The sequence below is a fragment of the Lineus longissimus genome, chromosome 12 (genome assembly GCF_910592395.1).
Source record: "Lineus longissimus chromosome 12, tnLinLong1.2, whole genome shotgun sequence".
NCBI classification, from domain to species: domain Eukaryota; kingdom Metazoa; phylum Nemertea; class Pilidiophora; order Heteronemertea; family Lineidae; genus Lineus; species Lineus longissimus.
This window is the reverse complement of record NC_088319.1, coordinates 6,590,445-6,616,561: the sequence shown is the minus strand read 5'-3', so window position 1 is coordinate 6,616,561 and position 26,117 is coordinate 6,590,445. Positions and strand designations below refer to the sequence as shown.

Genomic DNA, 26,117 nt, shown 5'->3' with positions numbered 1-26,117 from the left:
TAACCCTTTGCCTACTAAGCCACTACCCACCTGGGACACGAGAGCACTTTTTCCATAATTGTATTTACCTGTGAGAAACACCATGAGTACTCGCCATTGTGTAGTTCTAATGGCCGCAGAATGTTTGGACTGGCAGCCAGAATCATTAGAGTATACGAAAGTTGTTAGCAGCTGGCAGTACTATGCATTCACTTAAAACGCTTTTTTTGGAGTCGTACCCAGTACGCGTGACGCGTCCTGGGATAGAAAATTACTGTGTACGGGGTAAGCATTATGTTGGCAAAGGGTTAATGAAATGTCCTGGGGACATTGAGCTCACCTGGGAATCATTTAGTTGCAGATGAAATGACATATGGAGGTTAAATTGACTTTTAGATGTGACAAAATGTGGCACTGTCAATGACGCTTTTAGAGTTTGAACTCTGTGAACTTGATAAACAAGGTCACAACTGACCTAAATTGGGTCAACATGTACAGATGCCCAATCGGTTTCTACAAATTTAAATAGTCTTGGACAATTAATGACGAAACATGCAACCTTTGCAGAAATTTTAGAGTTTGACCTCTGTAACCTTCAAAAGTAGGTCAAATCAAACCCTGTATATTATGTCATGTAGTCTCATTAGAAGTATTGTTCTAGCTATCAGTGTTCATGAGATATTGACAAAATAAGGTTTTCAAAGATGACTGCCTGGAGCCAAGAAAGTAGGTGTAATGGCCATGATTTTTTTGTGTCAAGTCATGTTGTCATAAGACATCCACACAACAAGTTTCAACTTTCTAGACTCAATACTGAGCAAACATGCCCCTATTGTTGACAGACGGTCGGACGGCGGACAAGACGTAACGAAGTAAAAAATGCCTCTATAATGCTTATTTTTGGTCCAATTTTGAGTTGAGAACGGAGATTTTTCCATTCAAGCTATCGAATTTAGCATTTTCTCAAAAGAAGAGTCTGAAATCCGCCTTAACTCAGATATTTGACATCCCTGTTCAACAGATGGAGGCAATACCACGATAATTTAGGAGCAATTAAAGTTTGTCCACTGTGGCTGAGAGTGACTAAAGACAATGACATGCAGTTTTTCAGCAAATTGACAGTTGACCTGGACTGGTCTGAATTGAGAATCTGGTCCCCTCCTATTTCTTATAACTAGCCAATCAAACTACATCTAGGCTCACTTATGGCTTTGTACCCCCTTTAACTATAGTGCATAAATGAGTGTTAAATTTATGAGATTTAAAAACCTTGGTGGTCAAGAAAATAACTGTGAGCCGCCAAATTTGTGTGCGGGTGTTTCAGTATAGTGGTATTTAACGTCCCGGAGAGCGAGCAGGAGGAGACTGAACTCAGAATTGAAGAAGACCGAGAGAAGTTCAAACAAATCTGTGATGCCATTGATCAAAACGAGGTAACATTTGGTAAAATCAGGAGAACTGGCAGAAAAACCGAAGACTATCCAAAGAAAATGATAGTAGAAATAAAGGACAGTAAGGCAAAAAACCGTATACTCGGGGCAAGTGGTGCCCTCAAGGATCACCAAAACCCAGTGATGAGGAAGATCTTCATGAAGAAGAACCAGACCCCATTACAACAGAAGGAAGCCAAGGCATACTACGAAATGATGAGAGCCAAGGAGAAAGAAGAGGAGAGGAGGTAGAAAATGCACAAATTTTTAGAGACAAAGTACATACACGCAGTTATAATTTATTTTCAGCACCTACTTCAGAAGTTAATTTAGATGCACGTTCAAAATTTGGATTCAAATGCCTCTCATTAAATGCAGATAGTCCAGTCAATAAAAGGCCGGAACTTGAACTGTTAATAGAAAGTACTGATGCAGACATAATCAGTGTGACCGAATTAATACCAAAAAATTCACGATATGTAGTACAGGCGTCGGAGTTCAATATAAATGGTTTCACCTTTTACTCAAACTTAGGAAATGTTACAGGTCCCCACAGAGGAGTTGGCATTTATGTACGAAACTTCATCTCAACGGTGGAAGTTAATCTAAAGGAGAAATTTGATGAGAGTGTATGGCTTGAGATAAAATTGCGTGATAATGACACCTTACAAGTCGGATGTCTATACAGATCTCCAAATTCTACAGAATTAGCTAATGAAAAACAGAGAAATGCGCTTCGCTCAGCTAGCAATCGTAAATATAGTCATTATCTAGTAATGGGAGATACAAACCATCCTGAGATCGACTGGACAAATATAATGTCAAATGCAAGCCCAAACCATCCAGCAAGCCGCTTCCTAGAAACCATTAGAGACTGTTTCTGGTTTCAGCATGTAACGAAACCTACTCATCATAGAGGTGAAAACCGACCAAATGTATTGGACCTAGTCTTCACAAACGAACAGGACATGATAAATGAAATCCATATGCTTCCACCATTAGGAAAAAGCCACCATTCTTGCATTAACTTTTTATACAGATGTTATGTCCCAGGGGACCACTCAGAGTGCATGAAATCTGCTTTCACCAAGGCAGACTTTGACAGTATGAGGAGAGAGCATGCGGACATAGAATGGGATAAACATATCAGTAACCTGGATACTAAAGATACTTGGACCTTCATAAAAGACAAAATACTGGAGACGACAAAGAAGTATGTGCCACTAAGACGACACAACCCAACAGCCAGACGAAAACCATTGTGGTTAAACCCTAAAGCCCTAGCTAAGGTTAAAAAGAAAAGGGAAGCCTATAAGAGGTATCTAGAAACTAAGGAGGGTAAAGACTATGATATGTATGCTAGGCTAAGGAACCAGGTGAAGTGGGAGGTCAGAAAGGCAAAAAAGAATCATGAAAGGGAAATTGCAGAAAATGCTAAAAGAAACCCAAAAGCTTTCTATCAATATGCCAGATCAAAAATGAAGACAAAGTGCGGAATACCAAATCTGACGAACAGAGATGGAAACCAAACTGAAAATGATCATGAAAAGGCAGAGGTTTTAAATGATTTCTTCACCAGTGTTTTCACCATTGAGGATAAAAGCAATATACCGCCCCCTGATCTAGAGCCCATGGACCCTAATGATATAAACCTAGAACTTTTCATAACTCCAGCAGAGGTACGGAAAAAGCTTGAAGAACTCAAGGTATCTAAATCACCTGGACCAGATGGCATCCATCCGAGGGTTCTAAAGGAACTTAGTAATGAACTGGCAATACCGCTAAGTTTACTTTTCAATAAGTCATTGAATGAAGGAAAACTGCCGTCCGATTGGAAGAAGGCACAGATCACAGCCCTACATAAAAAAGGAAGTAAGTCTGACTGCGGAAATTATAGGCCGATAAGCCTAACATCAATAATATGCAAAATCATGGAGGATTTTGTAAGGACCAGGTTAAACGACCATCTAAGAGCTGCTGTATCCAAATCTCAACATGGCTTTCAAAAGGGAAGATCTTGCATTACACAGTTACTTGAATCAATGGATAGAATAACCGAAATCCTTGACAAAGGACATCCTGTAGACGTAATCTACCTAGATTTTTCAAAGGCTTTCGATTCAGTACCCCATGAGCGGATTGAAAGTCAAGCTGAGAAATTATGGAATAAAAGGCAAGATTTATGATTGGGTCTGTGACTTCATTACTGACAGAAAGCAAAGAGTCATGGTAAATGGATCTGCATCGGCATGGACATCATTTAGGAGTGGAGTCCCCCAAGGCAGTGTTCTGGGCCCAACATTGTTTGTCTACTATGTAAATGACTTACCGGAGTGTGTTGAGAACTTTTCTGAAATGTTTGCAGATGATGCCAAGATTATTGCAAGGATTCGAAGCCCTGCAGATAGTATAGGATTGCAAAGGGATTTGATCAGCCTAGATTACTGGTCACTTAAATGGCAATTAGGTTTCAACACTGATAAATGCAAACGAATGCATTATGGGCGAAATAACAATCATAATGAATACTTCCTGACAAAAAATGGTATAAGAAATGAAATTAAAGAAACTGACATTGAAAAAGATTTAGGAGTCACCTTCGATAACAGACTTAGCTTCAGCAAGCATGTAGAAACTGTGGCAAATACAGCCACCAAAGTGGTAGGCATGATCAGGAGATCTTTCGAATACCTGGATTCGAAGATGTTTGCCATCCTATTTTAAAAAAGCCTGGTGAGACCTCACCTAGAATATGCAAACGTGATTTTGTCGCCCCATTTGAAGAAAGACGTAACAGTGCTGGAATATGTACAAAGACGTGCTACAAAGATGATTCCAGGTATGAGGGACAAAAGCTACGAAGAGAGATTAAAGCTCGTAGGTTTACCTAGTCTTGCATATAGAAGGTTACGAGGAGATTTGATAGAGGCGTATAAAATCTCACATGGATTTTATAATATTGAAGGAGAAAAACTACTCAGACCAGCTGATGATAAACACCTGACCAGAGGGCATTCTTTTAAACTCAACAAACCTAGAGCCAGGATGGATACACGAAAGTATTTTTTCTCAAACCGAGTCATTGACCCATGGAACAGCCTACCAAACCATATTGTAAACGCAGAGTCTCTAAATATATTTAAAAACCAGATAGATGCCCACTACAAATCTGAGTCATATTGCCTGGACCCAAAACCAATCCTAAACCCTCGCTTCCACCCCACCGCACTCCCGCAATCAGCAGAAAAAGTTAAGAAGAAAAAACCTGCTACAGGCTAAAAAGCCTATTTGCAGTAATATATGTAATGTATGTATTTTTGCAAAACTGCATAAAATCCGCAAAAAACAAAATGCCTGTGCAGATTTTTGCTATTTTCTTTAAATCATTGGAAAGAACACAAGAAATTTCAATATCCAAAAATAAAAGTTGTAAAAACTGCATTTTTTTCAGAATTGTTTGCAAGTCACAAAAAGAGGGAGATGTGAAAAATTAAAATTTCACCGTTCAAAGTGATCATTTCCACAATAAAAGACTGGCAAAACAGTACACGACAGCAGATCAATTATGCTTACACTTCAATATTGAGTTACGTAAACAGAGAGTGATGATAGTTGGACACTTTATAACCTGATAACTCTGGATAATATTGACTTACATTTCATAAGCTTTCGGACTCAGCTGAGTCCTTGGTCACATGATCACTTGTGACGTCATCAGGCGTAGTGATCATGTGACCAAGGACTCAGCTGAGTCCGAAAGCTTATGAAATGTAAGTCAATATTATCCAGAGTTATCAGGTTATAAAGTGTCCAACTATCTATCTACCTGGATAGATGAGTCTCCATAGTGATATTCGATGCGAGTATGGAAAAGACGGCGTGAAATTAGTGCGGGATTACGAAAGTCGCCCGATTCCGAAATCATCTCCGGTTCAACCTCCATTGTAAACATGGCGTCACACCCTTCAAAAGTAGGTCAAATCAAAAACCCGTACATCATATTATGTAGTCTCATCAGGCGTATATTGACAGTAAAAATTTCATTGTTCTAGCTATCAGCATTCAGGAGATATTGACAAAATAAGGTTTTCAAAGATTGCCGCCTGGAACCCAGAAAGTAAATGACGATGTTTTTTTCATGTCAAGTCATGTTGTCATAAGACATCCTCACATCAAGTTTCACATTTCTAGACTCAATAGTGAGAAATCGTGCCCCAAGATGTGACGACATTAGCTCACTCACGTGAGCCAAAAATCCCCCTCCCCAAAAAAGCTCAAGGGTGCCCGTGGGCATCACAGTTTTGTTCTACACATCAACAAGAGAGAAACTGCAAGAAAATACGTATGTACACAACTGAAACGTTTGCCTTTCACTGTGATGTATTCTTCCCCAACCCTGGTACTCCACGATGATAGAATTCTATCAATCGGGCAAACTGTCCAGTGTTACTGCGTGTAATGAGAGAGTGCACAGACACGTTAGTGACAACCCAAAGAACATCATGCTACCAAAGACAAGAATGAATAAAGAGCACTTGAATTAAATGATAGTTTTACCTTTCTTGTCCATGGTGCAACTATATCATTTGAGATGTCCATAAATTTCCACTGATCCTTTTCTTTCGTAGCATTACGTTATTTAGCTGAATTTCTAGCCTGCAGTGAAGAATAAAGATATACATTTAGTTTTAACTTTGCGCTGTTTTGTTTTGCACTTCTACAGCCATGCAGCTCCATTTTGAATGATGTTTTAATTGAACAATGCAAGGGAAATCTTACAATGTATAACTTCCTTGAATATAGTCAAATATTATGCGTAACCAGCTAAGCTACTATTATAGTACCAAATCAATAACTGTAAGTACCATCTTGCTCATAAATGCAGCTTAAAGCTAGAACATGTAGAATAGCACAGGCGAAATAGCTTATCGGTCACTAGATACTTAGTTTTCACCCCATGATATATAAGGCATTTCAGTTCACTGGAACACAAAAAATCACATGACACAACAACTTTCCTGAGACAATGCTCATCAATGCTAAACACACTTGTTTAGCACCAAAAGCCAAGATCAATGATAAGTGAATACCATTGGCCTCCAAAATAAGTTTAACTTGCAAAATGCAAGAATGGATGAACATGTTAAATGCACAATTTACAAGGTGAGGACCTTCCAACTATTTATGTAGATAACTGTGCGACAGCAAATCAATGGCAGTGCACCAAAAATAATGCGAGTGCCAATAAAGGGGCTGAGTGCTAAAAGAGATCCAGTCCTGCCACAAGTCTTTATTTAGAATAGCTAAACGTAGTAAATACAACTAAATTGCTGACTAGCTCTTATGAAGTTCATTGACTGGAGTCACATAATCCCATAATGTTATGCAACGTTATGCAATGTTACCCAAATTCCCAGCTCAACTACCTGGGGGAACTCGAAACTGCTAAGTTTTATCAATGGAAGCTCATTCCCGCCTAAGGTTTTAACCGGGCCGTTCAAAACTCCCCATATTTATAAGCGTTTCACTACAGGTTTCAATTAAGGGTTGATCGTAGGCACCACCATTTTGGCTCAAACTTGAAATTGTAAAGCAAGTAGAACTCTGTCAGAATGAAGTGAATGTCAATTTGAAGGGTTAGAGTCAGTTCTTTGTTTTCCAGAGAACAGCCCCCAACCCTTGAAGCTAGAATTCACTTCATTTTGAATGAGTTCTAATTGCTTTGTGATTTCATGTTCTAGCCAAAATGGTGATTGGTGGTGCCTTAAACTGTCAACCCTTAAGAAACCATCCCATGGATTATGATGGTAGCAAAACTACCAGGGTGATTTTTCTGAAGTTTTCATGGATGACACCATGGCCCCAAAAAATCTATTATGGTAAAACAATGAATTAAAATTGACCTAACTAATTTTGTTTGTCCTGCTTAAACCCAAAAACGAAGGGTAAATAGTGGGAGCTTTGTATTTTTAGACATTACACAAGAATCGCCATGACAAACTCCTCAAGATAGTGATAAAATTATTTAACATCCAGTACCAGTTAAGTCAACATTTGATGTGTATAAACCGACCTTTAATGGCAAATTGTGTGTATGCCGAAATGGTCAAATTTTGTAAGGAAACAATGTACATTACATGTACATGTTGAGGAAAAATCAAAAAAATTAAAAAATTATTCCCTGGTGGCCAAAAGGTGAACACCGGTAATAGGATTAGGTCATCAATTAGGAACTGGTATCTACAAACTTAATAAAAGTAGCCTGGTTGATATTGTTCAGTGCACCATACATGCCATAGGTTAAATGGTCAGAATAACACACCAGCACCAATTGCTACTCAAACCAAAGAACCAAATGGTGTACATGTGCAGCCAGGTTGACAGTAGTGTGCCTGCAAAGAGTCAACAAAGTCAAAGTCGAAAGTCTGACTTTCGACTTTGAACTTTGAACTTTTAATACCCGAGGTGTTCTTTCGGAAAGAACACCTCGGGTATTAAAAGTTCATTTGGTTGGAATACACCCACTGGCAACTAACATTTTACCACCAATTTCAGGAACCGATTTAGACAACCAAATTTGGTATGTGTAGTAAGATTGATCCCAGTGTGCCACTGAGGCTACATCAATTATTATATCTGTATAGCGGACAGATTTGCCAAAAATTAATTGTAGGTGGGAGGAATAAAAATAGAAATAAAAACTTGTCAAGAAGACACCTTTGATAATAAAAGTAATCTGTCATCAGAATGAATATCTGCAAACTCAATTTCATTTTTATTCCAAAAATGGCAAAATCAATGTAGGAGGTCCCGCTATACAGATAAAATAATTGGTATAGCCTGAAGGGTAACTTATCAAGGACAAAAGGTCAGACTCAGAGTTGAGGGCCAAGTGGTCAAAATTACTCACGCTGGCCAGCAAACTGACAGACCAATTTCTAACACACTTTGGGCTCAGATGCTGGCAACCTTAACCTAGAATGAAATCGGGGTTCAGTAATCGCTCCCATTTTCACCACACAGGCTGGGTGCCTTACGAGGAGAATACAAAGTGATGCTGGCACGGGCAGGTCAGGGCAATAGCACCTAAAGGAAGAATTTATCCATGAAGAAGAAGAATTATCCATAAGAATGAGCACTATGTTATCAACTGCAGCAAAACTAATGATTATGAGATGTCCTTACAATCCAACACTCACTATGTGTATTCAAAATCAATTAGATCAATACTGCAGTGATCAGTCATTTGTGATCTCTCCGTTATCACTCAATACCACACATCACAGTGATGCGGCTTTAAAACCGGTCAATATCACAAATTTATTTCAACACCTTAGGATAGAGTGCAAGCAGTCAAGACAAGCATGTGGCAGTATCCTTCATTTACATCAAAATATGGTGAATACAGCAACAAGCAACACTGACGGACCACTGGCTGTCCTTTGAATACGCTCTGAATGCAATTTTTCAAGTCATGATGAAGATATAGTATTCATGATATTGAAGAGAAAACTTCCTTCTCACTCTCGGTCTCAGAACCTTTTTTGTTATCTTACTTTTGCTGGTTAACCTGCAAATTATCTATCGATAGACATGATAGAGATGCAATATGGCTACCCAGACTTTCTAGTCCACATCAGAACAAAAGAATCCATGAAATACATTGTAGCTCTGGGGTAGTTCTAATTCCTTTCACTGTACATACCTCATGTTAACTCTGAACTTGGAGTGGAGTTAGGATGGCTAGGCCAATCCTTGAACTCGCTGAATTCCGTCGTGGCATGCAAAGAGAACACTTTTCTTGTGACCGCTGGAATCCAATTGTTATATATTTCTAAAAATGTGGAACTTTTAAAGAGGTATCGGAGTGAAACTGACCCTATGGTTTCCCAGTTTGGAAATAACCACAGCATTCTATAGACAACTCCTAGCAAGCAACTGCAGTGAGACCCCGGTCAGCGACCACCCCAGTAACATGACCACCCTGCTGTGACGACCAAGAATTGCCGGTCCCGAATGGTTTCCTCTCTAACAAGCCATTAGGCGAATATGGGTCGTCGTCTTGGCTGGGACTCTTATTCTTAAGATACCACAACATGGAAAGGATGCACGGAATGTCACTAAATGAAATGGCCAGGGCCATTGTGCTCACCTCTTGTGAAGGGAAGATGGATGAAGCATTTTACAATGAAATTAATTAATCCTGCATTTGCCTAGGCTTAGACTATGACATCCCACTTAGCAGCATTTCAAGGCACCCTTAGGGGAGAGTCCACTATTAACATTTGGGGCCGAGAATCAGAAAAAGACTGCAGTTTAGTCTAAGAGTATAGGGGTACATTCGTACCAAGTTAGGGATCTGTAGCTAAAGCAGTGACAAAACGTGCCGTCATTGTAAAATGGCGGTGCCATAGGAAAACTTTGACCTCTGTGACCTTGAGAAGTAGGTCAAATCAAAAACCCACATTTATGAAATGTATCCTTGCTAGGAGTACCTACCATAAAAATGTTATGAAAATCAGACCACTATTAAACGAGCAATCAAACATTTTAACTTTGGACATTAAATTTGGCCCCCGGGTGGCCAAACTAAGAATTTTTCGAGATGCCCGCCTGGCACCCATATTGGCTATCACATTTGATATTAAATCAAGGATTTAGTAGAGAGTACATAGATATACATCCAGATCAAATTTGGTTGCAATCCGATCATTAGTTTCGGAGTAATAGTACAGTAGAACCTCCCTCAGCGGACACCTCTGCCAGGCGGACACCTCTACATTACGGACACGTCCGGCCAGTCCCGATTTTTTCTAAGTCATTTCCAATAACAAAAACCTCTGTACGGCGGACACCTCTCTATTCCGAATTGCGGACAGGGCGATAGCCAATTTTTGGTCCAATTCCCTCCCAATTACGGACAGTAGGCAAAAACAATGGTTTCCCGCGTGTGCTTGGAGAGTCAAGTAGGCCGGACAGGTGTGATATTTGCGTAATTAATCAACGTAATTACCCCATGGCATTGTGTTTTTGTATCCTAATTAAGCCGCAGCATTTGTTTACTCATCTTTTCAACTAATCACATAGGCCTATTGCATGTATTGTGTCAACGGACACTCATAAATCCACGCGGTTTTGTCAGTGTTGCGGCGAATATGCGTTAGTAGAGAAATAAGAAAAAATTAATTATTAATCAAAGGTGCTGATGGACAGAAATTATGGTGTTTTTTCACACATTATGACATTTCGAGGAGATTTTGCAATACAAGGGGCACCTTTTACTAGAGAGATTATTCACGCTCTGAGTTCCAAAGTAGCTCACGTCATTCAACGCAACATCACAAGCAAATACCGATCAGCCAACAGGTTTAAAGTTTCTACGCTAGATGTCGACACAGAGAAAACCAAGACCTGCAAGGCGGGAACTTCAAATCCACCTCTCGTACGATTTGGCATAACCTCTCTAGGGCGGACACCTCTCTATTGCGGACACCTTGGCCCAGTCCCATGGGTGTCCGCAATAGAGAGGTTGTACTGTACTGTGTTTATTTTTCAAGATGGCTGCCTGGCGGCCATATTTGATGTCCGAACGGCCGAAATTTTAGGGGTGGAATAGAGAATCCCCAGATACATGTCCACACTGGTTTAAAACCTTCCAGCTAAAATAGATAGGAAACATGCTACTGTTCAGTGAATCAGCAAACTTTGACCTCTGTGACCTTGAAAAGGAGGTCAAATCAAAAACCCGGAGGATATATGATGATGCACCTTTGCTGGAAGTACCTACCATATTTTTTTCAAAATTTCCCGACTACTATTAAGGGAGATATTGCATATTTTCACTTTTAACGTTTGGCCCCCTGGTGGCCAAACCATGAAATGAATCGGACCGAAACTTGGTCTCCAAGGTGTCATTACATAAGGGTGCATGTGTACCAAGTTTCAACTCAATAGCTCTAACAGTTACGAAACGTGCCCTGCTAACGGACGACGGACGCCACGGTATGGGATAAGCTCACCTCTGCTAAGAGGTGAGCTAAAAACGCATAAACCATCTCGATATAATTCATTACATATTTCGACACTTTGACACGCATCTTTTTCTAGTGAACATACAGACCTATATCATCGCTTATTGTGACGAACTCGGATATCAGTCCGCTAGAGAAACCCGGCCCGAGAACAACCCATTTACCGCCATTTCCTGGACACAGCACACCCTCGCCGTGCCAGGCTAATCATTCCACATTTTACTATGCTCCAATGATTACCCTGGCCCCAAATGTTTAATCACTATTACAAGAAAATTGTAATACTTTATCAATCAAGCAAAAATATCGCATTTTCTCTCGATAGAAAATTTCAAAATGTTTAGAAATTGAGATTCCATTAAAAAGATCCGTCATATTTGGTCAATTAATACCCTTTTTTGATAATGTTTGTCTGCACCATTTTGCGAAGGGCTACACACTTCGCGGCAGGCGATTTGGATATTGCCTGTTCACTCAGTCTGCAGCCAATCAACAAGCAGCCTGAGATTTGAATTTGTTGTGATTTCTTTGGCGTGCAAATTGGACACAGCAGACGGGCTAACCATGTGACATGTAGTCTGGAACATGTCATGCCTGCTGATTTACAATCATAACATGGAGCAGTTGTGGTCGGAACTTTTGAATGAATTAAAACGCAGGGACATGCTGTAACGATCAATTTGAGGTAGGTTTGGTGAAACTCCGAGAGCAAATTAGGAAAATGAGAGCAATTCTCAAGATTTCTGAACATCTTGTCCAGATCAAACTATAGTCAAATGTCAAATGGCTAGTTGGAATCATGGCGATATAAACTGTAAGAGACGACCAGTCCTGTCCGAACATGTTGTTAGTGGAGTTTTTCTCATGCAACATTGCTTTCTTCAATGTGATACAGTCCTGTTAGGTGAATGAAAGTAAAAAAACATAGTAAGATATTATTGCCAGTTATTCACATTGTGAGGACAATCATTTTGGTCAGTTTTGATTTACGGACCTTATTGTTTTACAGGTTGTTACTCAATGTAATGTAACTAAAACCGTCAGCGCTGCAATGCATCGTGATGTGACGACGGCCAACATTATGTAAACGTTGTCCCCAATTAAGAGCATGAATATAGATCATAGGTGCGTTGACTGATTAAAAAAGTGTAGGCCTATATGGCCTGTTGATAACGGTCAAATCACAAAAATCCTAAGATGCCAATCATTCATTTTCTATTGAGAACATTGACGAAAAGTAAGAAATTTTCATGGCTGCACTGAACATTTGGGTCACGTCGTTGGACGTGATGTGACGTCTTTTGGCCAACAACCATTCATTTACTTGGAATTTGCATGCGAAAGACGTCGTCAGATCACGTCATTATGAGTGGGAACATGTTCTGCGGGTCCACCTAATGCGCGCCCGGAACTCTGTTTGCGCGTCCGGAGCGCGTCCGGAAGAGAAAGTGCGCGTCCGGAACAATTTCCTGTGTAAATATGAACCTATTGTTGCATTAGATGGCTTAAATAGCATTTTAATTCCATGTAGAGAAAATAAAATTGAAAAAAAATATTTTTGGTGACTTTGTATTTTACAATTTTCAGCAAGGTGGTTAATTACTGATGCCATACTCATATCCCAACTTCCTATCGCGCCTTCTCCTGTTGTGGTCGTCTAAGTCGGTATGAGTTTGTCTGGGATTTGATGGCTGTGTAATACCCAAATCACCCCGCTGAAAATTGTAAAATACAAAGTCACCAAGCATGCCAAGGAGATTTTTTCCAATTTTATTTTCTCTACATGGAATTAAAATGCTATTTAAGCCATCTAATGCAACAATAGGTTCATATTTACATAGGAAATTGTTCCGGACGCGCACTTTCTCTTCCGGACGCGCTCCGGACGCACAAATTGTTCCGGACGCGCATTAGGTAGACCGTGTTCTGCACATAGATTTGGGAAACATAAAACCATATTTAGTTTATTCAGCTATGAATGGTGCCGAGGATTTTAGGAATTAGGCCTACTCTGAACAACATTTATTAAGTGTAGGGCCAATCATGCACGTCTGTGACCTGTACTACTTATTTAGCCTAGCCTATAAGTATAGCCCTAGTTAGTTTATCAGCTTTTTTGGCGTGGTGTAGTCCAGGAATGACTAATGAGCACTGGTCAATTGAAAAAGAGATGCAAGGCCCAATCTGGGAAACATTGCCCGCTATCAACTTCCCACGGCTATAGTATAGGGCCTAGTAGATCTTATCATCCATGCATGAGTCTGATGAGAGCCATAAAGCATATAAAGCCATGTCGATGACGACCGGAGAGAGGGTCAGAGCTGTGACGTGAGAATGTGAGAAGAGAATGGAGAGTGATATTCAACATTTCTGAACCTATGATGCCGATCCGGTGGCAACTTCCTTGATACGATTACCAAAAGCAAGAAAAAAAAGGATCAATTCATTACCTGAACGAAGTTTTTCTTCTTTTAGACGATGTTTGTGACCCCAATTAGAAGGTTTTCCGTCCTCTACACTTTTTAAAATATGTAAACAACCCCGCCATAAAATAAAACCTTCCTTCCTCCAATTAAGTTGCAGGTGGAGAGCGGTTTTAAAGCTGAACTATCGACAACTTTCCCACACACTCAACTGCTCGGGTGCATCCTGAGATACAGGTTTTTGATACTCCTACATCGTATACAAAATCGTTTGAAATATCGAGAGGCGGAGTATATTTAAAACCACTGATTACGTCAGGATGCTCAGGGTGCTACCTTAAAGCATTGACTGGAACCATTTTTGAGTAGGCCCTACCATAATTTTCTGATATTTGGGAATAGATTTATTTATTTACTTATTAGGGATGGTGTTGGTCTCCACCTTGCGTTCCTATGATTATGATACCAGAACCAGAATCAGATCCAGATCCAGATCACTTCTCTTTGTGAAAACCATCTTATTTCTGAGGCATCTGTTCAGGGCCTAGCTCGACCGGTAATGTACATATGTATTGTAAATTTTATATGACATGATGATCGCCCACGGTTTTTCGTTGTTTTTTTGGGTTTACTATCGCAGGGTTTGTGTCTCCCTTTGTTTACCTGCACATGTGTACAAACTGTTCTTTCCGGACGATCTACCCATGAACTAGGCTATATGTGAACATACTAATATGGATGAATCTAGAGGAAAAATTCTTTTCTAAAATATACGACGTGGCGATGCGTGGCCGTAATACAATTCCCGTACACTATATAGGCCTACACTGTCACTCAAATTTTGGTTGCACTTGCGCATCCGGGAAATTAAATTTTTGTTCGCGGTCACCATATGGAAACAATACCATGATACAAATATCTTCATAAACTTCATTTCGTCAGCCACAGGGTGTGTATAAAACGAAGACCCGAAGACCGATGATGGAAGACATCTGAAAAGGTAAAAAACGAAGACCAATAGTGGTAAAAAAGGAAGACCCTGGGAAAGAATCAATGAAGGCATTGAGATATTTCACTCTAATTTCAGTCTCATGCATGGTGCAACACTGTGACACCAGAGACTGCAGCATCTCAAGATAAGCTGCCAAGTCAACCAAGTGTGTTCCCTCAGTAGTTTTGCTATTTTCAATAATTGCTATGGTCGTGGCAAGTGCATCCCCTACAGCACTCAATTGAAACATTTTTGCCAACCTATTAACAGAAAGAAGGACATCTCAGAGAAAGTAACGTGGCTATGACTTGATACCCAGAAAGGAAATCATGCTTGCATTAATTTCTAAAAAATTGAAAATTTTCTATCGAGAGAAATTGTCATATTTCTGCTGGATAACGTTTTACAAGTTACTTGTAATAGTGATTAAACATTTGGGGCGAGGGTAATCGTGGGACCATTGTAAAATGTGGAATTATTAGCATGGCACGGCGGGGGTGTTGCTGGCGATTCTTTTTTGATGGAGAGTGATGGGTAAAATCTGTAGCTGAAATAAGAGTGGAACATCTCAATGCCTTCATTAATTTTTTTCCAGGGTCTTCCTTTTTTACCTCCAAAAAGTATCCTAATTTGGATAATATTGGGGAAAATGAGAAAAAAGCAAGTCTACTTGATGAAACAAATGGCCTCTCTCCTCCTCTAATGTCCTTGACACATTTGATATCAATATTAAAAAAATCCTGTACATAGAAAAACTTTGTGTGCATTTGCCTTTGGACTGTTTTTTTTCTCGCCCTGTATAATCTTGAGTGTTCACTTGCTGGCGATTCTTTTTTCAGTAAAGTTGACGAGTGATGGGTAGAACGTGAAGCCGAAATCAGAGTGAAATATCTCAATGCCTTCATAAATTTTTTTTTAATGGTCTTCCTTTTTTACCACAATACAACAGCGCAGTGTCCGTCGTCGTCGTCGTCTGTATCCTGTTTCAAAAACAGTGGCACGTTTCTTAACCGCTAAGGCTATGAACTTGAAAATTTGTACACAGGACCCCCAAGGTCAGCTGACCTCTCACAATAAATTTCGTTCCGATCTGATTTTTCGACTTGGCCACCAGCGGGCCAGAAGTGAAAACCTAATAAGTGTGAAATCTCTCTTATGAGTGACTCGTTTTCGATAAAGTTTTTATGGTAGGTTCTCCTAGCAAAGATACATCACACATTTTACGGGTGTTTGATTAAACCTAATTTTCAAGGTCACAGGGGTCAAATGGTGTAAACTGTCCGTTTGAGTATAACTATGGCACGTTTCTTAACCGATAGGCCTATGAACTTGAAATATTGGTTCACATGACTCCCTACATCATGTTACCTCTGACACTGAAATTTGGTCCGATCTGATTCTTGACTTGGCCACCAGGGGAAAGAAGTGAAAACCTAAAAAGTGTGATATCTCTCTTATCAGTGACTCCTTTTCGCTAAAATTTTTATGGTAGGTTCTCCTAGCATGGATTCATCACATATCTTACGGGGTTTTGATTTGACCTACTTTTCAAGGTCACCGAGGTCAAATGGCGCAAATCGGTCGTTTGAGTGTAACTATGGCAAGTAAATTCTTAACAGATAAAGCTACGAACTTGAAATTTGGTACACATGACTCCCTACCTCGTGTTACCGCGGATACCGAATTTCGATCTGATCTGATTCTCGACTTGGCCACCAGGAGGCCTAAACTAAAAAAGGTAAAAAGTGCAATATATCGCTTATTAGTGACTTGCTTTCGATTATACGTTTATGGTAGGTACTCCAAGCAACGATACATCACCTGTCAGACCGACTTTGGTTTGTTTCTTAACCAGGATAAATTCCAAACCACCAAATATCTATGCGGTGAGCACAATGACCCCTGGCCGTTTCATTTACCTTTTTCAGAGGTCTTCCATCTTCGGTCTTCGGGTCTTCGTTTTATACACACCCTGTGGCTGACGAAATGAAGTATGTGAAGATATTTGTATTGTTTTTAGATTTAGTTTGAATTTTCTATATTTGATATGTATCTCGATCCGTATCAATTTTGTGTTTGTAAATGAACGGGAAAGCATTTACATCTGGAATCCACGAGATGATTTATTCCAATTGAGTTGTTAGGGCCTATAGACCTAATTGGACCCGTCAAATTCAGGATCTTAAGTTCTTATTGTGCGTGGGTGGAGAGTAAAGTGTGTATTGTCGTAGTAATGAAAGACATACTTATTCCAAGGTTAATGTGTTGCTAGGCTCGGCGGCAAGTTGTAAATAATGTCTCGATTGTCCTCTTGCGTAGGTGGATAACTTCCGTTCTTAGATATAATCTTTTCTGATTAGTTAGTTTCCGATTACTCTTGGTGGTCCTAAACGGAACAAGGCCTGGTCTCTCCGAACCCCACCTACTCACACCCACGCTTAGCATATTAGGTAATGAAGTTTTTATTTGAGAAGTTAGTGTCAAAGTAAATTCTGAAGTGTTATGACCTCTTGTGCTCCATGAATGTATCGACGTCGATTGCAAATGAAATAACGTTCCCTGATGAAGTCTAATACACGGATTATATAGTATAACTGTAGCATTTTTTAATTCCTCTTTACGAAACAACCAAAGGATATGGACTCCCCCGACAGAGCACCCGTCATTTATGTCGTTTTCAGTCAGTAGTGTGATGTGTACACGCGAGAATATAGGCCACTAAAACATATTAAAACATGCTTTTGTGCAGTTTACCTATGTTTGAAATCAATAATCCTGCCTGCATCATATTTTTCGTACTGAAAAAGACATTTTTTTTTTATTTGGCCCTTTTGTTCCTTTTATAACTTATTAGTATGGCTTGCGCCAGACTAATAAGTGAAGGTCTGGCTGCTCGAGACTAATGTGATAAAAATGCCCATTACAGAGACTCTGTGACGTAGGCATATACTTTTTACAATTAAAAATGCTCTGAACATGCAAGAGAAGAACCATGCCTTCCCCGAGCTTCACGCGAAATGGACCATTCTGGGAAAACTAAATGAGGAAGGTATTCTAATTAGCATAATCTATTATTAGCCCCTGCTCGAGGTAACCTTGCACAGTTTTGCTTCTGCCCACATACATCGTGCTGGAAAACGTCTCGTACAAAGAAGGTCTGGAATGCGCCAGACTAATAAATGAAGAACTTCTCGCTGCGCGAGACTTCTGTGATAAAATGACCATTGCACGCATATATTTTTACAATTAAAAATGCTCTCCAAAGACGATATGGAATGATTTTTGTTAACATTTCTTGAACTATAATCGTTCTAATTATCACATTACATGAATAGGTCGGCGTTAGGTCGCGTGCAAAATAGTTACAACCCCACAATCGCGCTAAAAGTCCATAATAAGGCCACGTTGACCCGTTATAAAAGTTTCGCCAGAGCCACTATTTTGCCGCTACGCGGCGCGTTGGGTCCTTGCGTCAAGTGGTGCCGCTAACCCCATTATTATATCGCATGGTCCGGTTGATATGGGTTTCGTATTGATAAAACTCATTATCATATCGAACAGTCCTGAATCCCCCGTGTTAAGAACATGTTGCTGAAGTATTTGATGAACTCCAAGACACAAGTTCTCAAATATGTTCTTGTCGGTGTAGCATTCCTAGGGCTGCTCGGATGGAACGCTGTCCTCCAGAGACGTTTGGCTAGACTGGGCGCAGATGAAGGGGAATCACGACCGCGACGTTCTGTAACTGGATCGCTTGATAGGCCTTCCTTCGGTCCATCTGGTGAGTATGATCATATGGCAATCATCTGGCGATGACAATGCTGTGAGGTTTTACGGAAAAATAGTGCAATGTATAGGCAGGAACTATCAACTGGGTGGGCCAGATGAAAAAATGTTTTACAATGGCGCAGACAATTTTTCTCTATATCATTGTTCATTAATGCTTGTGCGATGAAGCGATATACATCTACTAGATCAGATCCTTAACTGTGCTCACTGATGAAGATCAAGTAGACCCCAAGTCTCTCGTACAAATTTGAAAAGGAGAGATTTGATAGTGTAAGGCTGCTTAGCCGTAGAATGTTCCCTTGTGCAGTCCGCAAGTTTAAAAGGAGACTGTGCTTTAAATTCACACATTTACTCATCCTGCCATATTGATTGATGCGAATCTGTGTTTTAGCGTTGACTATTTTAAATTCTAACGTTGAAAAACGTAAAATGCCGGCCACATGCAGGCTCTACAGATATTGTCCAAAAACAAGTTAAAAGGAACTATATGGGCGATCTGAGGTACAAGCTCTGGTACGCGTTGATATGAACACTTCAAACGTTCGTGAAACTACCTGAGAGTGTGTCTTGCGACACTTCATTTTGTCCTTGTACTTAATTTGCTTAATCATGATTGATAGTTAAGAAACAAGACCACTAATGAATATTCATAGGTTGGAGGGTCGAGGCCTATCAATTAGACGAGTGCATGTTTTTAACTCTCAAGTACATATTTGGAGAGGTATTGAAAAAATATTTGTTGTGGCAAGTCTACAGATATAAAGAAATTATTTGATGAAAAATTCTAAAATACCTTGGTACCGTAAAGTTAACTTTTAAATGGAAAATGCATAAGCCTCGTTCTGAGAGGGTATTTTGGACACGCAACCAAGATGCTCTACCAAAGTTCCCTCGGGTTGCACTAAAATATGGAATTTCAGCTCACTTCAGAAGTTTGAGGCTCTCAAAACACTGCTTCAAACACAAATCAGCCAAGGAAGCATCAACCACCAAGTTTTTTAATGAGCACTACACATATTTGCCGAGAAAAACGTTCCAAACAGCCCATTTGCGCGGATTTTAGCATCACTTGAGCGAGCTGATGCGGACTTCCTATGCGCGCTGTACAAAATGTACATGTCTCATTTTCTGTAATGTTGCCGTAACATAATGTAAACAATGGCGCTACCGGCGCTCCGGGCCGGCGATGGATGGAATTTGCCAAATTCGCACATATTCAAGTTATTCTCATGGCCTATCTTTTTAAGTCTGAGGTATTTCAGAATAGAAATTGAACCCTCGGCTTCGGACCTTGGTTGAGTTACCAAGACACTCTCGGATGGAGCTAAAATTTCGTCCAAACCCTCGCCTATCGGCTCGGGTTTCGACTGTATTTTAGCTCCACCCTCGAGTGTCTTGGTAACTCAACCACCTCGGGTTCAATTCCTTAAATTAATTTCGAATTTTGCTAATTGGGTAATAGGGGGCGTGTTTTGAGATTTTTTCTGCCAGTTGGCTGAAAAGAGTGGAAATATCAATGTCGGTCTAATTTGTCGATTATTAAAAAATTCCCGTGGTCAACTACCAGTTTATTTTTCACCATTTACTTGCCCGACTGTCCGGAATATCATATCAAAATTTCAGATTCACAACCCCACGCAGTATTTGATGCGTCGCGGTCAAACATTGACAATTTAACTGCTAAAAGTCTTAAAAAATCAATTGTGGTCTTGTCTCTTAACGCTTTTTTATTCAAGGGGGTGCCATGTTTGTTCGATGGGGCCGACGTGTCCGAACGGCGAGTCTGAACTTGTGTATTCAGGTTAGTATGAAAAAGACGAAGTACTGAACCAAATGAAAAAGTAAGACGAGATCTATGGGGCGGCCTCTGACTATACCAAAAATCCCATGATGTCAATGATGTCAATATAAATGCAGGTGCATGTAGTCTAGTACTGACATCATGGGTTTTTAAAGAATATTACTTATTCCATGACAAGTCAAACTATTGTGTCGTGTGATTGTCGTTTCACCAAATCAACACTGTTGTTAGTTCTGATCAATTCAACCAGTAACACTACAGGCAGGAGCAGATGTGCTAATTTGGTCATTTTCAGGGCCCTGCATGGGTCATGTCAGATTCAATACAATACAATACAATACAATTTGATATTTATAACGCGCCTTTCCAGGTCGCCCTGCTCAAAGCGCGGGGAAAAAACCTCCTACTAAATACCGTAGTGTTTTTTGAAAAGCCAGGATTTTAAAGCGGTCTTGAATGAATTGATGGTTGGGATTGATCTTATTTCAGATGGTAAATTATTCCAAAGTTTTGGGGCAGCCACGGAGAAGCTTCGGTCCCCATAACGTGATTTTGAGCGTGGGACAATGAGAAGCTCTGAGGAGGACGACCTGGTCTGACGCGCTCTGGTCTGATTATGCAGCAGACAAGACAGATATGCGGGCGCAACACCACATCTGGCCTTGAAGCAGGTCAAGAGAATTTTAAATTGAATCCTGCACTTGACTGGGAGCCAATGTAATTCATGAAAAGTTGGCGTGATGTGGTCGCGCTTTTTAATGCCACATATCAGTCTTGCTGCTGAGTTTTGCACTTTCTGCATTGGTGCTGTAACATCATCTGGGAGTCCATAGAGAAGACCATTGTTTACATCAAGCTTTGAAGATATAAAGGCATGTACGAGGCGCTCAGTGCTTTTACGGTCAAAGTACTTCCTGATCCGCCCAATCTTGTGCAAGCTGAAGTACGCTGCCCTACACTATACCCAGCACTATATTTCTCGTACAAGCGTCAATCATTTCGACGTAGTATGAGATGTGAGAGACACCTATCGGCGACTACGTGTAACTTTATCTTGCCTGCCTAGCTGCTGCCTAAATTGTCCCTTTAAAGGCCTGGGAACATTGGAAGAAACCTGGGGATTTTTAAAGCTTACGTTGGTTTATACCGATAGTACCAAATTAGCAAAATACCTGGCTGCCAACTCAACATAGACGAGTCACGCATATGTGCCATGCCGATTCCTTAATCCTTAATTATCTGTCTCTCTGCGGAGAAGAAATACTGCATGAGCATACCTTCATTTAAACATCCTGAGACCATAGTACCATATAAAAGAGCAGTGCTATACCTCTATCGAGAGTGCCCAGAAATGTTCGAACCATGGTTGCAAATGCATGTGGCATTGTGTCGGTCTGTTTCCCGACTTAATGCAGAGCTGGGAACAGTTCACGACGTCTAGTTTAATACACGGGAAGAATGGCGGTACATGTAAACAGTTGGCTTGACAAATTGGTCAAATAACAACTTTTACTAATCAGCGGGTATTGCAGTTGAATCTTTATCCCGGACAGGCATTGTTGGGGCATCGAATCACCTCGAGACGGGAGGCTCTGCCGAGTACGCCTGCCTGACCAGGGAGCCCCAGTACGCCAGTAAGGTTACTGGCGTTCTCAGCGCGGCAAAGATAATGGGCGTTGAGTTTGAAGTCTCGTCGGGGAACATTTTCGACACGTCGAAAGCAGCCGGAGGCAACCTTCATAATGCCGACGTGGTGTGTGCGGTGTGTCGGAGCCAGGCAAGGGCAAGTCAGGTGAGATAATTCATTATCAATATTCGACAATTGTGGGTTTAATGAATAAGAACACTTTTAAACTGGTAATCTGAATTTAAAAAATCATTGCGCTTACCAAGATTAGTACATACATCTTTCATTTATCTGCATTTGTAACCGTTAAGTAAAAATATCAAGCACTGTAAAATATACTTATGTACACAATCCATGGGAAATGGCGTTTTGTACACGCATGTACCTATACCTTATAAAAGTTGCCAACTTTGTGATTTCTCGGTCAATTCAGTGAAATATTTCGCTCGGAAATTTAAAACAAAAATCAATATCTGTGCCTGTGGCCCGGTACGTACGAACAAGAGTATGATATGTACCGTACAATGTCAATTCGAAGCCAGCCTTAGAATCCACAAGCGCTTATTTATATGTTGATATTATTTATTCTTCGGCCTAAAAATAGGTGATGATTCCTGGCCTTAAAGAATGTTACCCAGGGTGGAGCTTAGAGTACTGGGGTTACTTGATGACTGGACACTACGGACATAAAGCTCAACACAGCTGGGCATGCGTGGATAACACTCCTGAAGGCGACGAGAAGGGAGCACGTAACGACGACGGGGGCCTCATGTACCTGGTGCATGGAGTATGTGGATCACTGCCATGTCCAAATTACGTCAATGGCCGAGAACTCACGTGTGTTGTGTGTACGAAATAAGGAATCGCGTCTTTAGGATGCACAAGCCGATATGCAGTAGCGGGGCACCTGGCTTGATTTCCAATTGTAAAAGAAAGGAAAACACTTCCTCTCGAATACCGACAGGCCATTTCAGCGAATTCTGACGCAGTATTTTACCCCTCATGAATTACACCATAATTCCGTTTAAATATGGGCGACACTGTCAATGGCGGCCGATTTTGTTTTCACGCTCGTATTAATCCCGGCAAAAAGCAGCCTCAATGAACGAATGGAAAAATAATTTCTATGGGTATATGTCTATAAAGACAAAGTCAAAACACCCGGCCCAAGAAACCAGGTTTCATTCCTGTCGTTTGCGTGCCACAAGACTATAACTGTTTCGCCCCAAACCCGAGGCTGGTGTACTGTGGCCATGTACATGTATGCCGACGGTCAGCCATATCGGTCGACATTACGTAATACACGAACAAGTTAAGAACTGGCCGCTGTTCTAAAGATCCGTCACGCTTGACAGAGCACCAAAGAACGACCTATTCGTGGCACCGGAGACTTGTTGATCAACAATTCAGGACAATGGCAGAATCAAAACAAAAATCAGCTGACTTTGAAACGTTTGTGCTGTGGTAACTGGTGCCCATCACTTGTCTTGTATAATGTATTAATCCTCCACTCATGTCATGATTGACAGCTTCCTCGTTCGTTCGTTCGTTCGTGAATTCCTCCCGCTAGAATCGAGAAACCCTTATAAAAGGTCATTGTATTTACAGTCTCTGGCGATATATAGTCTGTGGCATATTAAGTTGCATAGCGAGTTGGCCCTGTCAGTGTTTGATTTTAATGAAATTATAGGAGTATTTCGAATTGAGCTTGTATTAATATTTTTGGTGTTGCCATTCAGTTTGTGTGTAGTGTAATAGGTCAGTACATCCATCCTGTATTCCCAGCCGTTCAAAATCGCATAGCACAACTCTGTCTTCGTCTGAGGAGGGGGTAGTCCGTCTCCTTGGTATAGACTGCATAGTGCCGAGATCAGATTCCCTCGATCCTTCTCAAGAGATGGGCATGTGACTAGAAAGTGTGGGGCATCTTCCTCTTCCGAGCGACATAATGGGCATTGAGGATCAACCTCTTGCTTGTTGAAGCGTACTCTGTCCTGTCGTAGGCCAAATCTACCAACCAGGAGTCTCGCTCTTGCAGTTGCCTCTGTAACTAGATACTGCTTTCCTTTACAAGCTTGCCGCAGAGGGTGGGGGCGACCTATCCATACCTGGTCGAGGATCATCCATTGGAGGGTCTTTCTGGCTTGAGCTTCAGAAACTAAGGCGTTGGTCCACGAGTCCTTAATCAACATGATGGTGTTATCTTTCCAGTGGCATTTCTTCCAGGGGTGTTGAAGTGCCTGGTGGATGTTGATGCCATACTTTTCGGCTGTTTTACATATCTTGTCGAGTCTTGTGATGGCTCCAAACAGGGAGAGTTGACGTGCGTGAGTTGTTGCCTCGATTGGTATTGTTCCAAGCAGCAGGTAGATGGCCGACTTAGCTGTGCTTTCCGGTAGACTCTGGATTAGTGCCTTTCGGTGAAAGAGATCGAGTTGGGACACTTGAGCTGCCGACAAGATGGTGGCTTCCAGACCATCCAGAAGTCTTGGGATGACGAAGGTGTCATAGATTTTCATTGATGCGGAAGGGTCTAGACCATTATAGCTGTGAAAACCCACACCCATCAGGGCATATGCTGTCCGTCTTGCCAGGGTAATCCTCGGTGAAATATCAGGGGACGTCTTTCCCTTTTGCCAGTTTAGCCCAAGATGTACAAAATCCCCCGCTATAGTAGCTGGTTTGCCCCCCAGGTGCCATTCCTGAGCTTTACTTGAGCTTGCTTGCGACTGGTGGTGTGGACATACTACTGATTTCACTGGATGTAGTTCATAAAGATTGGTGTTTGAGTGGTCGTTGCTGACTGACATCAATGCTTGAAGTTCCATGGGACTTGATGTGAGAAGGAGTAGGTCATCGGCGCAGCCAGGGGATCCGATGTATGTAGGGCCTATATGCAGTCCCAGCCCTGCTTTAGTGAGGGATGATGCCAAATCGTTGGCATACAACTTGTAAAGTGTCGGAGACATGACTGCACCTTGCTTCCTTGTCGGACTGCATATTCCCTGCTGTCTTCACCGCACCATCTCACAACCTCTGTACTGGAGTCATACAGATCGTCAATCAGACACCACAGAGATTTCTTCATTGGTGTACCAAACATCTTGAGTTTGAGGCGAGAGTGGGACACAACATCAAAGGCTTTGCGAGCATCCAGTGAGCAGATCAGCAGGTCCTGTTTCTTTTCCTTGGTTTCGGCGATGGCTTCAGTCACAAGAAGAGAGGCCATTGATGGTGATCTTCCGGCTGAAAAGCCATACTGAAGTCCGCTCTGCCCATCTGTGAGGTCTTTCTCAGTGCACATGAGGCAAATCAGCTCCAGTAGTTTACCAAAGATTGACGTTATTGTGATCCCGCGGTAGTTATCTAGCAAAAAGGAGTCCTTTCCTTTCTTTGGAATTGGGATCTTGTACGCCGTCTTCATTATCTTCGGGGCCTTTTTCGCCTTCATGATGGAGTTGAAAATGGCAGTGAGCTTTTCCATGGCAAGTTGGGAGCAGGAGAGTAATTTTAAATGTTCTGCTCGGAATCCTTCTCTATCGGCCGCTTTCTTCTTACTCATCCCGTCAATCGCTTTCTTTATCATTGTGATGTCAATTTCAGTACCGTCATCCTTAATCTTTATCACTATACGATCACACCCTCTTTAATATTGACCAATCATGTTAATTGTAACCTTTTGTCTTGTTTTATGAATTATAGTTAGTCACGTTTTTGGAACCATGGCGTTCACTTCATTCCTTGCATGAACTTATTAATTATCTTTCCATAAGATCCTACTCTTTGTGCCACCAAGGCGCACATGGGCGGAGTGCTTTTGCTGAACTCGATAAATTAATGAAACAGCTAACCACAGGTCAGTCGAAACAAACTGTGCAGATCGAGCAGTTAAAGAAGACTGTGAACAAACATGCGAAATATCTTAGTAACATAGAAACGCACGAAGAGCAGATTTCGTCCCTCGGAAAAGACGTTTCTGAACTAAAATCGATGCAAAAAACAATGGAGGAGCAAATCCGACGTAATAGGCAATTAGAAAGTGATTT

The 26,117-nt window shown here is 41.0% G+C and overlaps 1 protein-coding gene across 1 annotated transcript; it reads left to right on the top strand.

Annotated features, from left to right (window-relative positions):
• Positions 1-18,412: 18,412 nt before the first annotated feature.
• On the top strand, positions 18,413-25,777 carry LOC135497236 (uncharacterized). The gene is made up of 4 exons (XM_064786998.1): positions 18,413-18,635; positions 20,380-20,444; positions 21,998-22,236; positions 22,676-25,777. Exons 2-4 carry the CDS (start codon positions 20,399-20,401, stop codon positions 22,928-22,930), a joined length of 540 nt encoding a protein of 179 aa, XP_064643068.1. The 5' UTR covers positions 18,413-18,635; positions 20,380-20,398; the 3' UTR covers positions 22,931-25,777.
• Positions 25,778-26,117: the final 340 nt, after the last annotated feature.